At 36.0% G+C, this 13,784-nt stretch overlaps 2 protein-coding genes across 2 annotated transcripts; both read left to right on the plus strand.

The window, feature by feature from the left end:
• The first annotated feature begins 3,040 nt into the window (after positions 1-3,040).
• LOC100965597 (olfactory receptor 5D13-like) lies at positions 3,041-3,985 on the plus strand. Its single transcript, XM_003802439.1, has one exon. The coding sequence runs from the start codon at positions 3,041-3,043 to the stop codon at positions 3,983-3,985; it is 945 nt and encodes a 314-aa protein (XP_003802487.1).
• Positions 3,986-10,392: 6,407 nt separating this feature from the next.
• Positions 10,393-11,337, plus strand: LOC100965912 (olfactory receptor 5D13-like). Its single transcript, XM_003802440.1, has one exon. The coding sequence runs from the start codon at positions 10,393-10,395 to the stop codon at positions 11,335-11,337; it is 945 nt and encodes a 314-aa protein (XP_003802488.1).
• Positions 11,338-13,784: the final 2,447 nt, after the last annotated feature.

Below are 13,784 nucleotides of genomic sequence, written 5' to 3' on the forward strand. Positions count from 1 at the left end.
GGGTTTAACTGATCCTCCTGCCTCTGCCCCCCACATAGCTGGAACTACAGGCATCTGCCATGATACCAGGTTAATTTTTCTATTTTTTGTAGAGATGGGTCAGATTTTGTATTCTTACATCTTCTAGTTGTAAGTCATGTATCACAAATAACTTTACCAGAATTCTGGCCAATTACTAATGCACAATGTTGTACATTTTTTGGAGAATGTGAGCCAAAGTTTGTTGACATTGGAGAAAGAAATAAAAACATACAACTTTTATTTGACCATGATTGAGTTTGTATTTGTTTGTGTGTGTGTGTGTGTGTGTGTGTGTGTGTATAGTGTTATGTTACTCAAGGATTCCCTTCCCCTTTCAAAACATTTGTAACAAACTTGCATTTTCAATCATTACCCTTGAGAATAAATTTATTGCATACTTCCCGGTACATTAACTTGCATGTGGGAAAACGGTGAGCTTTCTTTGATCTCTGTTTTGTTCATGAAAGACGAAAGAACGTCACTAGAGTGAGCTAAGAATGAATTCCTTGTTTCTACTTTCTTCTATTGATAATAACTTCATTTTTATTCTCCTAAGTATCATAAGCTTTAAAGAGTGGCCTAGCCATATTTAGAAGGATACATAAATTACTTGTGAAGAAGTGAATCAATGATTCCAAGTATAATGATATTTTATGTTAAATTGAAAAATCAGAATGCACGTGCTATTGTTTATATATCTCAAGACACAACAAACATGCTATGTAGAGACAGAAATACAATACAGAATATATTAACATCAGTCACCTCTTCATTGCTGTATTCTCATCCATTTCTTATTTCTTTTGCGTTTTATTGCAGTTATGTTTTCTAAGTGAATTTGTATATTGTCCATGATAAAACTTTCAAAATAAATTAGTAAAAGATAGTTAAAGAGGCATGGTCTCCAGTGATTTAGAAGAAGACAGGAAGGCATTTGGCTAATCTCTCAGTTTGTGTTTTGAAATAACTATTGCAGTAATGATCTCTTGGGTCTAAATCCCCAAGGCGATGGAAGTATACATGAAGCCTAAATATTGCTCCCGGGAGTGAAAATCACCTACCCAACTTTTATCTTTGTTCTTTGTCCTCCTGATACCTTTCCATGAATTTCTGTGGGTATTAGCACAGGAATATATTCCTGGAAAATCCATTGAAATTTATTGTGGACTATTGCTCTATTTACCAAATTTAATATTAATGCCTAAATTGTACCGGAAACTTTCTTGGATACTACAAGTAAATAAGAACAGGATCTTCAGGTGAGTTGATTTCACATGGGTAATGTGTCTTATCTTTTATTATCTTTCTCTCATTTGGTATAGAGTGAAGACCTGTCCTGTTGGAAATAGAAAGCTATCCATTATCCTAAAGGTAAAAATACTGAATCTATCTACCCAAGGGTTCAATTTGTTGAGCTTCTTCTCTGGAGTAACAATCTCGATTTTTGCTTTCAGTGTATCAACCATGTGCCTAGCATAGTACAATCACAGTGAAATAATTTAATGGCTATTAGAAAATCTGAAAGTTCTCAAAATAATGTAGAAAGGAACGTATGATAGGCATAAATCACTAGTGAACAGATGGTGCCATGACATTTTCCTTTCCTGATAATATACCTATAATTCTACATGAATGTAGAAAATATTGCTGGATCAAAAAAAGGAAAACTACTGTCCTGTGACAATGGTTTTTTTAATTTATTACAAATTCTGCATCAGTGGATTAGAAAAAGAGTGTAATTTTAGGTGAAACATAATCAAAATCAAATAGGCAAAAAAAGAAATGAGCATGCCTTGTTCATTATAAACTGAGAATATTGGTGTGGAAAATGAAGGTTGAGTACATGGAGTAGCTAGGGTAGGGCTCTGGGGAAAACCAAACAGAGAAATTTACATTTGATAAATTAAGTCATAGAGAACAACTGAAGTTTTCAAATCCAAGATTGGCATAAAAACCACAAAACTTGAGGGACAAAGAATCAGTGATCTCCCAGTGAAGGGCAGGAGCACTGCTGGGAAGTTGGCTGTGTCTCTGCTCCCATAATCTACTGCAATGATGACAGTTTGGTAAATCTTCCATAGCCACAAACCTGAGATGAGGAACAGAGCCCTAGAAAGAGCCAGATGATTAGGACATAGCATAGCCAAGGGAAAATGGAGTAAAGGAGAAATAGCCATGGTTTCACTTCCTGTAGTTTCAGATACCTATGGTTAACAATAGTTGAAAAAAAAATAAGTGAGAAATTCTATAAGGAATCCAATTTATTTGTGTTAATTTATGCCCAATTTTTAATAGGACAGGTCTACATCCTGCTTGGGATGTGAATTATCCCCTTGTCCAGCATAAATCCCCTTGGTGACTTAGAAGCCACCTCCTTTTTGTGGTCACCCATTGCCATATCACAGTGCCTGTGTTCAAGTCATCCTTATTTTACTTCATAAGACCTCTAAAGTGCAAAAATAGTGATGTGAACATGGTGTTACTATAATTTGTCTATTTAATTACTAGATATTATTATTATTCTCTCACTGTGCCTATTTTATAAAACTTTATCACGGCTATGTATATATAGCAAAAGTCATGGCATTTACGGAGTTGCTTCAAATCTGTGGCTCCAGCATCAGCTGGGTATCTTGAAACACTTCTGTAGTGGATTATGGGATTCACTATATATCAAGCTTCACCACTCAGGGTCAATGTCACCACCATCTAGTTCATCACTAAGAATCTGTCTAAGGTCGAATAATTTTCTTGATGTGTATGTGGCCAAGTATGCTCATATAAAAATTATGGGGCTATTTGTTTTGATAATGCATATGTAAATGATGATAGAATCTGATATGATAATGGATATCTATGGGGCTACTTGTTTTGATAATGCATATCTAAATGATGATGAAACTGATATAATGGATATCTAAATTAAAATTTTCTAATTGTTTACCACCATGTCTAGAATATAATTGTACAAGTTAATTTTTATATTTATTGTCATTATTTCAGATCTTAGTCAATGACTATGCAGTTAGCAGAAGGAAATGAGAGTTCTGGAGCCACCTTCATCCTCTTGGGCTTCTCAGAATATGGCAATCTCCAGGTGCCCCTGTTCCTGGTGTTCCTGACCATCTACATGGTCACTGTGCTGGGGAACCTGGGCATGATCGTGATCATCAGGATCAACCCCAAACTCCACACCCCCATGTACTTTTTCCTCAGCCACCTGTCCTTTGTTGACTTCTGTTATTCCACCACAGTGACACCCAAACTGCTGGAGAACTTGGTTGTGGAAGACAGGACCATCTCTTTCACCGGCTGCATCATGCAGTTCTCCTTTCTCTGCATATTTGCAGTGACAGAAACTTTCATGTTGGCTGTGATGGCCTATGACCGGTTTGTGGCAGTTTGTAACCCTCTGCTCTACACAGTGGTCATGTCCCCAAAGCTCTGTGCATCCTTGGTGGTGGGACCCTACACGTGGGGAATAGTCTGTTCCCTCACATTCACTTATTTTCTCTTGACATTATCCTTCTGTGGCTCTAATATCCTCAAGAACTTCATCTGTGAGCACTCTGTCATCATCTCTATCTCTTGCTCTGACCCCTCCAGCATCCAAGTGCTTTCTTTTGTCTTAGCCATATTTGATGAGGTCAGTAGCCTGGGAATCATCCTCACTACTTATGTCCTCATTTTTGTCACTATCCTGAGAATGCCTTCTGCTGGTGGGCGCCAAAAAGCTTTCTCCACCTGTGCCTCCCACCTGACTGCCATCACCATTTTCCATGGGACTGTCCTCTTTCTTTATTGTGTACCCAACTCTAAAAACTCCTGGCTCATTGTCAAAGTGGGTTCTGTGTTTTATGCAGTCATCATCCCCATGCTGAATCCTTTGATCTACAGCCTGAGGAACAAAGATGTGAAAGAGAGTGTCAAGAAGTTGATGAATCACCCAATACGATTATGTTGAACACTTTTATGCCAAAAAGGAATCAGGTTTATTGTGTTGAAGTGTCAAAGTATTTAAATAATTCAGTAGAGCTTTGATTTTTTATAATAAAACTTTAATGCTTTGATTTTTATTCTCATCAATGTTTAGAAAAAATAGCTGTGAATCGTATGTGGAGTAGGTATTACAAGTGGGATGGTTACTGTCCCTTCAACTATTTATATCCACCCAAAGTCTCAGAAGTAAACACATTCTTGAATAATATTATCACAGAGAAAATTGAGTAAGGACTGAGATGAGATAATGACGGATTCAGGTGATCCCTAAGTCCAGTGTCCAAGTCCTTATGGAATAGTAAATGACGATATGGAGCTATACAGAGACGAAGGCCATGTGACAGTAGACTCAAATGTGTAGTTTGTTGCCACAAACCAGGAGGAAAGAAAAAATTCTCCACACGTCCTTCAGAGAGAACATTGTCTTCCCAGAACCTTGATTTCAGACTTTTTGTCTCAAGAATTGTGAGAATATTATTTATTGTTTGAAGACTCCAAATGGTTGATAAATTTTTATGATAAGCCCAGGAAACCTATGTAACAAGAAAATATCAGACCATGAAACCTCCTGCTCTGACCCCACCAGCATCCAAGTGCTTTATATATAAACCTCAACTTATATACTGACAGAAAAAATCATTTTAAAAAAGAAGTTTTGAACTTCATTTTAGCAATGGGAATTAGAAGAGTTACAGAGGAAATCTAAAAAGCTATAGAGAAATAGGGGTGTGCATTTGGAAGAGTCATGATAGTCTGGGCACTGTCTCTAAATGTCTACCAAGTTCTTTGTTCCTTTCTCCCCAAGAATGTCCTAACATTTCTTATAATGCAGAAAGTGATGTTAAACATGACTGGGAATATCCATTGTAAATGTTGTTTACATGTGATGTTCCTGCAAGTTTACCAAGGGGGAAATAATCACTTGTTAATCTCACAAGTATCACAAATCAATACATCAAATTTGATTCTTTAAATTGCGTTTACTATCACAATGGGCATGAAGACAAATTTCAGAAATAATTTTATAACCCTTGTTTGATTTTAAAGTTAATAATTACTTGATTACACTCTTTATCTACACAGAATGATATTTTCCTGCCAGGCACGTTTGCAAATGTTTTGATTCTAAGATCCTTTAGCTTTATCATTTCTGTGTTTGTCTTAAACCAGTAACTGACTGAGAAAAAAAAAAGAATCAAAACATTACTTCTGTTTCTCTTGCTTATCATGGTTTTTGTCACATAAGGTTCCCCAGAACATGCACTGGGTAGGCACCTGATATTCCTGCTTCATGTCACCTGAATGATTAAATATTAATCATTTTCCAAGAGCTACCTGATCATGTCATATAAAGCTTAACTTCACCTTAAATTTTATATTTATATCACCAAACCTTGTCTTATCTGAGTGGATGGACAATTAAATGATATAAAGTAGTAGAAATTTATTCTTAATTTATATTAGCTTTAAACTACGGGTTAAAAGTAACTTGACCATATTTGTGGGCACTTACTAAGGCACCCAATGCAACAGATAATGCAACTGCAAGTTTGTTCACTTTGGGAAATTAAATAAAAACTCACAACTTAACTGTAACTATGGATGGTATATTTCTGTGTGTGTGTTTGTGTGTGTGTTGTATGTGTGGTGTGCTCCTTACGGATGTCAAATATATAATCTTCTTTCAATGTATTTGTAAAAAATTAAGTATAATCAATTATATAATACAGAATAAATGTACTACATTCCTTCTGGTTTATTAGCTTGTATGTGGAGAAAAGTGAGTTCTCTTTGATCTTTGGATTGTTAATGAAAGAGGAAAGAAGGTGATAAAGGACCACATAGAAAAATTAGAAAAAAATAAATGTTTTTCTTTATTTTTATTAACTGAATTATTTTACTACATCAGCAGAATTTCCATCAAATCAAAGGTAATCACAATGAGTTATACATTTGAAAGATCTAGAAGGCATATAATGCAGATTCTGGTACAGTGGATGTGTCTGCATTTCTAGCCGATCTCGAGGGATACTGTGTTACTTGAACTTGGACCAGACTTTGAAGAGCAAGAATCTAAACAGACATACACATTTATTTTGTTTTTTATTTGTTTTATGTCAGGTTAACATATGGGTGCCTACAATAAGGTTACATTTTTTGCTTTTGTTAAGAAAAGTCCTAGTTGTATTGGAATCCTTCACCCAGGAGATATCTACCATCTACCTCTACACTGTATCCATTAAGTGACCTATTCATGACCCTTGTGCCCTCATTCTTGATGTTAATTGTGTTTTTCTCCTGTGTGGGCCTGAAGCTGTCTATCTACTTGCTTAAAATTAGTATTGAGTACATGGGATGCTTGTTTTTCCATTCTTGAGATACTTTACTAAGGAGAAGTTCTTCAACTCTATCCAGGTAAATACAAAGATGTAAAGTCTCCATCTTTTCTATGACTGAATAGTATTCTATGGTAAATATATAACACAGTTCATTAATACATTCACGGTTGATGGGCACGTGGGTTGTATCCACATCTTTGTGATTGTGAATTGAGCTGCTACCCAGAAGAATACTAAGTCTCCTTCTATTATTTTATTTTTGACCCAATAAATTTTCTAAGCAGACAGAGCAGTTGTAGTAGGCTTACTACCATAGTCAAATGATGAAGAGGAAGTCATTTATTAAGATGGTCTGAGCAGTAATGAAAGATTAAAGTTTATCCACCCAGGCCCACTTGCTACTGGGGAGATTGCACTCATTATGGGGACTCATCATTATCACCACCTGGGGATGGTGATAAAGAATGTAATGGTGGGAACTCATGGAGTTAAGTTTGGAACCTGGAACTTGTTCCAACTAAGGGTGAGGAGCTGGAGAAAATCATAGATTGCCCATAGAAAATCAGAGAATCATATAAAACTATGATGTGAAAGGCACTAATACAGTAGTAATTTATTGTATGGCACAAAAAACTAATACAAATGACACATAAAGCTGTGATATTTGAGTAGCTCTTATGCAAAAATTAACTTCTACGCTAGTCCTGGTTGCAGAGCTGTCAGTGGTGGATTATGTCAGTCCTCATGGGAGACTGACAATGTGGATACTGGAGGCATGGCCCTACCAAGGCTGTGCCATCTATAATAAAATCCTGTGTTCTGTAATAAACAACCTTTGCTATTTTAGTGTTCTTTGGTAGAGAGTATGACAAGACAAACATCAGTGAATTTTTCAGGAGTCTAGGCTTATGTAAATGTAGTGGAACCAAAACATTGGTTGACAATCAGTGATTTTAGAGAGTTAAACTTGGTCCCAAAATACATCTTTTTTTTTAGGAAAGCGTGGAGAAAAAGATATTTCATGGCTTAATTGTATCAATAGAAGCATGGAAGTGTGGCCTGAAGATATTTAGAGGAAAGCTAAATTACTTTCAAAGAAGGTGAAGTGATTTCAAAGGCAATGACCATTATTTTATGTTAAATTAAAAAGCCAGAATATGCATTCTATTTATACACAGAAAGACACAATATACATGCTATCTACACACAAAAAATATAATAAATATTAATAACAATTATGTATTAATTATTGCATTCTCACTGATTTCCAATTTACTTTGTGTTTTACTGTAGTTACCATTATTTTCTAAGTGATTTAATATATTTTCTAAGACCAAAATATCAAAATAAATCAGGAAAATAAACTTGAATAGGCATTGTCTCCAGTAATTTAGAAAAAGTTACATTCTGTATTCAATCTAATTTCTTAGTTTGTGTTCTAAAAATATCCAATACGGTAATGTTCTCTTGGGCCTAAATCCCCCGTGAGGTTGGCAGTATACATACACCCTACATTTCATTCCTAGGAGTCAGGATCTGCTTCCCAACTGTTGTCAGCTCTTCTCTTTCTTCTTCTCCTGCTTCCTGTCCTTGAGTTCCTCATCCTAGCAAGAAAGAAATAGATTCCTGGAACAGTCATTGAAATTTATTGTGGACTTTTGATCTACTTACCAACTTTAATATTAATGCCTAAATTGTAGTGGAAACTTTCTTGAAGACTACTAATAAATAAAACAGTAACTTCAGGTGAGTTGGTTTCAGATGGGTGCTGCATCTTATCTTGTATGATCTTTCTCTCATTTGGAAGACATTGAAGTTCTGCCACCTAGGAAGTAGCAAACTCTCCATTAGACTAAAGGTAAAACCTACTGTATCTATCTTCCCACAGGTTCAGTTTTGTTGAGGTCTGATCTTTGTCTTTCTCTGGGGTATCAACCTGATTTTTGCTTTCAAGGGGTATCAACCACGTGTCTAGCATAGTACAGTCACACTGAAAAAAATCAAGAAATATTATAAAATCTGACAATGTCTCCAAGTCATGTAGAAAGAAAAGAGTAATAGAATAATGTAATAGTGAACAGAATACATCATAACATTTTCCTTTCCTGATAATACCTGTAACTGTACCAAGCATATGGAAGACATAGCTTGAGTAAAAAAAGAAACACTGCTACCCTGTGACAGTGGTTTTCATCCAAGGATTTACATATTGCAATTTCTGCCATAGTGTACTAGGAAAAGAGGATATTCCTCATAAAATATAATGAAGATAAAATAAGCCAAAGAATAAATGAGCATGCATTGTTCATTATAAACTGAGGATACTGGTGTGAATAAGGAAAGTTGAACACAGGGGAGTAGCTAGAGCTTTAGGGAAAACCAAGCACAGAAGTTTACATTTGATAAATTAACTCATAGAAAACAACTGAATTTTTCTAATCCAAGATTGGCATAAACCCCACAAAACTTGAGGGATGAAGAATCAGTGACCTCCCAGTGCAGGGCAGGAGCACTGCAGGGAAGTCAGCCATGTCTCTGTTCCCATTATCTACTGGGGTACTGACAGCAGTTCGGTAAATCTTCCTCAGACACAAACCTGGGATGAGAAACAGCACAGGAGTAAGATGATTATGAGACACCACAGCAAAGGGAAAACAGAGTCGATTTACTGAAGGGTAGTTCTTAGTGCATTTGGAATCAGGGAAAGTGAAAGAGATCAGGAGAAAGAGGTCAGGAAAATTTCGACATTTTCATCTTTACACACATGTCTATCACTGCCCATTTTGGCCCTTGACGTAACTAAAAGTTTAAAGGAGCAAGCATGGGGTGGCCCACAGTTGCTACGCTCCACAATTGTCAGACTGTGAGCTGAGTATGTTAGCATAATTTCTCAATGTAATTCTTACATACCTTTGACACTAGTATTATCATATCAGTATTATTCTCATGTTATTGATAAAGAACTGGGGGCTATGAAAGTTTGAGTGATTTATGAAAATTTACACAGCAAATGACAGAGGCTGAAATTGAAATTCCATCTATGTTTCTGAAGCCCATGCTTTCTTCCTTCTGCTGGTTTGTCATCAGCTCTTTGTCATTCCCTTTCCCCTTTATGGAAATATTGTTTGTCTGTGAATATATAATAAATTTCCTTTCATGTTGAATTGGTCAGGCAAGAAACGGTTTCTTTGTTTATGTGATTCATACCCAGAGTCTTTTATTATCCTGAACATGACAAAGATTTGCTAATTCTTGGCTTAATTTGTTTTGATAATAATTGTAACAACTAAAAAGAGTTGTGTTTATGAGCTTCTGTGAATTGTAAAATACTTTTAAAAATAACGTTCTCACATATAGCATATATCGGGTGACTTAAAAAAATATAATCACAAAAGTACCTTCACTCAAAATCTTTTCCAATACCCAGGAGACAATGTTGTTCTTCTTGAAATGTCGAGGGTCCCTGTGTACCCACTGGTAATTACTACAATATTCTCCAATTTTTTGCCAAGAAAAATAGAAGGATTAGGCAAAAGAATATGTTACTTTCCAGTTCGGAGTTTTGATGCATATTTAACAACATAATATCCTAGTAAAGTCTCTTGGTTAAAAAATAATAAGTTAAAAGGAATCAGTAGCTAATTAAAATGTGTTTAAGGTGAGTATGATAAGAGATTCAGTGAAACTAAGTGAGAAAACAGTTACATTAGAAAAGACAACACATCAGTAAAGAAATGTGTCAAAAGTATACCGCAATCATTTATCAGGCTGCTACGTTATTTTAGAAAAAAACATATTATTGCAGTATATGGATGGAATCAAGAGAAAAGTTGCAAATACACAAAACTATATTTTCTTCTATTTCCAAACATATTTTCAAAATCAAAAGTAATTTGAATGTATGAATAAATCAATTTTAATTAATATAGTTTAAGGTGTAGCATAATGTCTGGCATAGGGTAAGTATTATGAAAATTTATAAGATAATTATTGCTTTTATTATCATTATTTCAGATTTTCCTCAAAAGGAGCCATGTTTATAGCAGAAGGAAATCAGAGTTCTGGAGCCACCCTTACCCTCTTGGGCTTCTCTGAATACGCCAACCTCCAGGTGCCCCTGTTCCTGGTGTTCCTGACCATCTACACTGTCACTGTGCTGGGGAACCTGGGCATGATCATGATCATCAGGGTCAACCCCAAACTCCACACCCCCATGTACTATTTCCTCAGCCACCTGTCCTTTGTTGACTTCTGTTATTCCACCACGGTGACACCCAAACTGCTGGAGAACTTGGTTGTGGAAGACAGGACCATCTCCTTCACGGGCTGCATCATGCAGTTCTCCTTTGCCTGCCTATTTGTGGTGGCAGAAACCTTCATGTTGGCTGTGATGGCTTATGACCGGTTTGTGGCTGTTTGTAACCCTCTACTCTACACAGTGGTCATGTCTCCAAAGCTCTGTGCATCCTTAGTGGCGGGGCCCTACACGTGGGCAATAGTCTGTTCCCTCACACTCACCTATTTCCCCTTGGAATTATCATTCTGTGGCTCTGACATCCTCAACAATTTTTTCTGTGATCTCTCCATCATCATCTCTGTCTCCTGCTCAAATCCATACACCTTCCAAGTTTTGAGTTTTGTCATTGCCATATTTGATGAGGTGAGCAGCCTGGGAATCATCCTCACTACCTATATCCTCATCTTTGTCACTATCCTGAGACTGCCTTCTGCTGGTGGGCGCCAAAAAGCTTTCTCCACCTGTGCCTCCCACTTGACTGCCATCTCCATTTTCCATGGGACAGTCCTCTTCCTTTATTGTGTCCCTAACTCTAAGAACTCATGGCTCATCGTCAAAGTGGGTTCTGTGTTTTATACAGTCATCATCCCCATGCTGAATCCTTTGATCTACAGCCTGAGGAATAAAGATGTGAAAGAGAGTGTCAGGAAATTGATGAATCACCCAACACAATTTTGTTGAGCACTTATATCTCCAAAAGAAATCAGATTTCTTATATTTGGGTGTGTTCAGTGGCTCCAATAGAGGGGTTCATTCAAATTGCTTAGTGAGTTCATTAGAACAGTTGTAAATCTGTTATAATAAAAAATGTATTTATTGTTTGATATTTTTTCCTGTCAATATTTAGAAACAAAATAGCTGTGAATGATATGTGAAGTGACACAAGTGTTACAAGTGGGATGGATATTGCCTCTTAAACTATTTAGAAATGTAATAAATATACTACATTCCTTCTGGTTCATTAGCTTGTATGTGGAGAAAAGGTGAATTCTCTTTGATCTTTGGATTGTTAATGGAAAAGGAAAAAAGGTGATAAAGAACCACATAGAAAAATTAGAAAAAAAATGTGTTTTTATTCATTTTTAATTAATGAAATTACCTTACTACATCACCAGAATTTCCATCAAATCAAGGTAATCAAAATGAGTTATTTTTAGACTTTAATATACATTTGAAATATCTAAGAGGTGTAAAATGCAGATTCTGGTACAGTGGATCTGTCAACATTTCTAGCAGATCTCCATAGATGCCATATTCCTGGAACTGGGACCACACTCTGAAGAGACACTCTAAACAAACATACACATTTATTTTGCTTATTGTTTGTTTTATGTAAGGTTAAACTATGGGTACATACAATTTGGTTACCTCTTTTGCTTTGGTTAGGAAAAGTCCTAATTGTATTTGAGTCCTCCACCCAGGAAGTATATACCATATATCTCTACACTGTATCCATTAAGTGGCCTATTCATGACCCTTTTGCCCTCCTTCTTGAATTTAATTGTGTTTTTCTCTTGTGTGGGCCTGTAGCTGTCTACCTACTTGCTTAAAAATAGTATTGAGTACATGGGATGCTTGTTGTTTTATTCTTGAGATACCTTACTAAGGAGAATGTTCTTTAACTCTATCCAGGTAAATGCAAAGATGTAAAGTCTCCATCTTTCTTATGACTGAATAGTATTCTACAGTATACATATAACACAGTTCATTAATACATTCACGGGTTGATGGGCACTTGGGTTGTTTCTACATCTTTGTGATTGTGAATAGAGCTGCTGCCCAGAAGAGTACTAAGTCTGTTTCTATTATGTTATTTTTAACCCAGTAAATTTTCTAAGCAGACTGAGCAGTTGTAGCAGGCTTACTATTATGATCAAGTGATGACAAGGAAGTCATTAAGGTAGTGTGAGCAATAATGAAAGGTCAAAGTGTATCTGCCCAGGCTCGTTTGCTACTGGGGACATTGTACTCATTATGGGGACACATCATTATCACCATCTGGAGATGGTGATAAAGAATGTAATGGTGGGAACTCACAGAGTTGAGTATGGAGCCTGGAACTTGTTCCATCTAAAAGTGAGGAGCTGGAGAAAAATCATAGATTGGCCAAAACCCAGGTTAGTTGTGTTGAGACTTCTGACTTACAGAAACTATGATATGAAGGTGTGTATTAGTTTAAGGCACTCTGACAGTAGTAATTTATTGTGTGGCAAAAAAAAAATTAATACCAGTGATGCATAAAGCAGTGATATTTGAATAGCTCTTGTGCAAAAATTGACTTCTACACTAGTCCTGGTTGAAGAGCTGTGATGGATCATGCCATTCCTTGTGGGAGACTAACAATGTGAGTACTGGAGTCATGGCCCAACCCAAGCCATGCCATCTATAACAAAAATCCTGCACCTTGTAATAAACAACCTTTGTTATTTCAGTGTTCTTTGGTATAGAGTATGACAAGAGAAACATCAGTGAATTTTTCATGAATCTAGGCTTATGTTAATGTAGTGGAACCAATATATTGGTTGACGACCAGTGATTTTACAGAGTTAAACCTGCTCCCAAAATACATCTGATTTTATTTTTTTCATTAGGAAGGCATGGACAAAAGGATATTTCACGGCTTAATTGTATTAATAAAAGCATGGAAATGTGGCCTAGAAATATTTAGAGGAAAGCTAAATTATTTTCAAAGAAGGTGAATCAGTGATTTCAAAGGCAATGATTATTACCTTATGTTAAATTAAAAAGCCAGAGTGTACATTCTACTTATACAATGAAGACACAATATACATGCTATCTACACACAAAAAATACAATAAATATTAACAACAATTATGTATTAATTATTTCATTCTCACAGATGTCTAATTTCCTTTGTGTTTTACTGTAGTTACCATTATTTTTTAAGTGATTTACTATAGTTTCTGAGACCCAAAGGTCAAAATAAATTAGGAAAATAAACTTAAATAGGTGCTGTTTAGAGTAATTTAGAAGAAATTACCTTCTTCATTTAATCTAATTTTTTAGTTTGTCTTCTAAAAATATCCAATACGGTAATGTTCTCTTGGGCCTAAATCCCCCGTGAGGTTGGCAGTATACATACACCCTACATTTCATTCCTAGGAGTC

Source organism: Otolemur garnettii, unplaced genomic scaffold, assembly GCF_000181295.1.
Source record: "Otolemur garnettii isolate 467f Iridium unplaced genomic scaffold, OtoGar3 scaffold00247, whole genome shotgun sequence".
NCBI classification, from domain to species: Eukaryota; Metazoa; Chordata; class Mammalia; order Primates; family Galagidae; genus Otolemur; species Otolemur garnettii.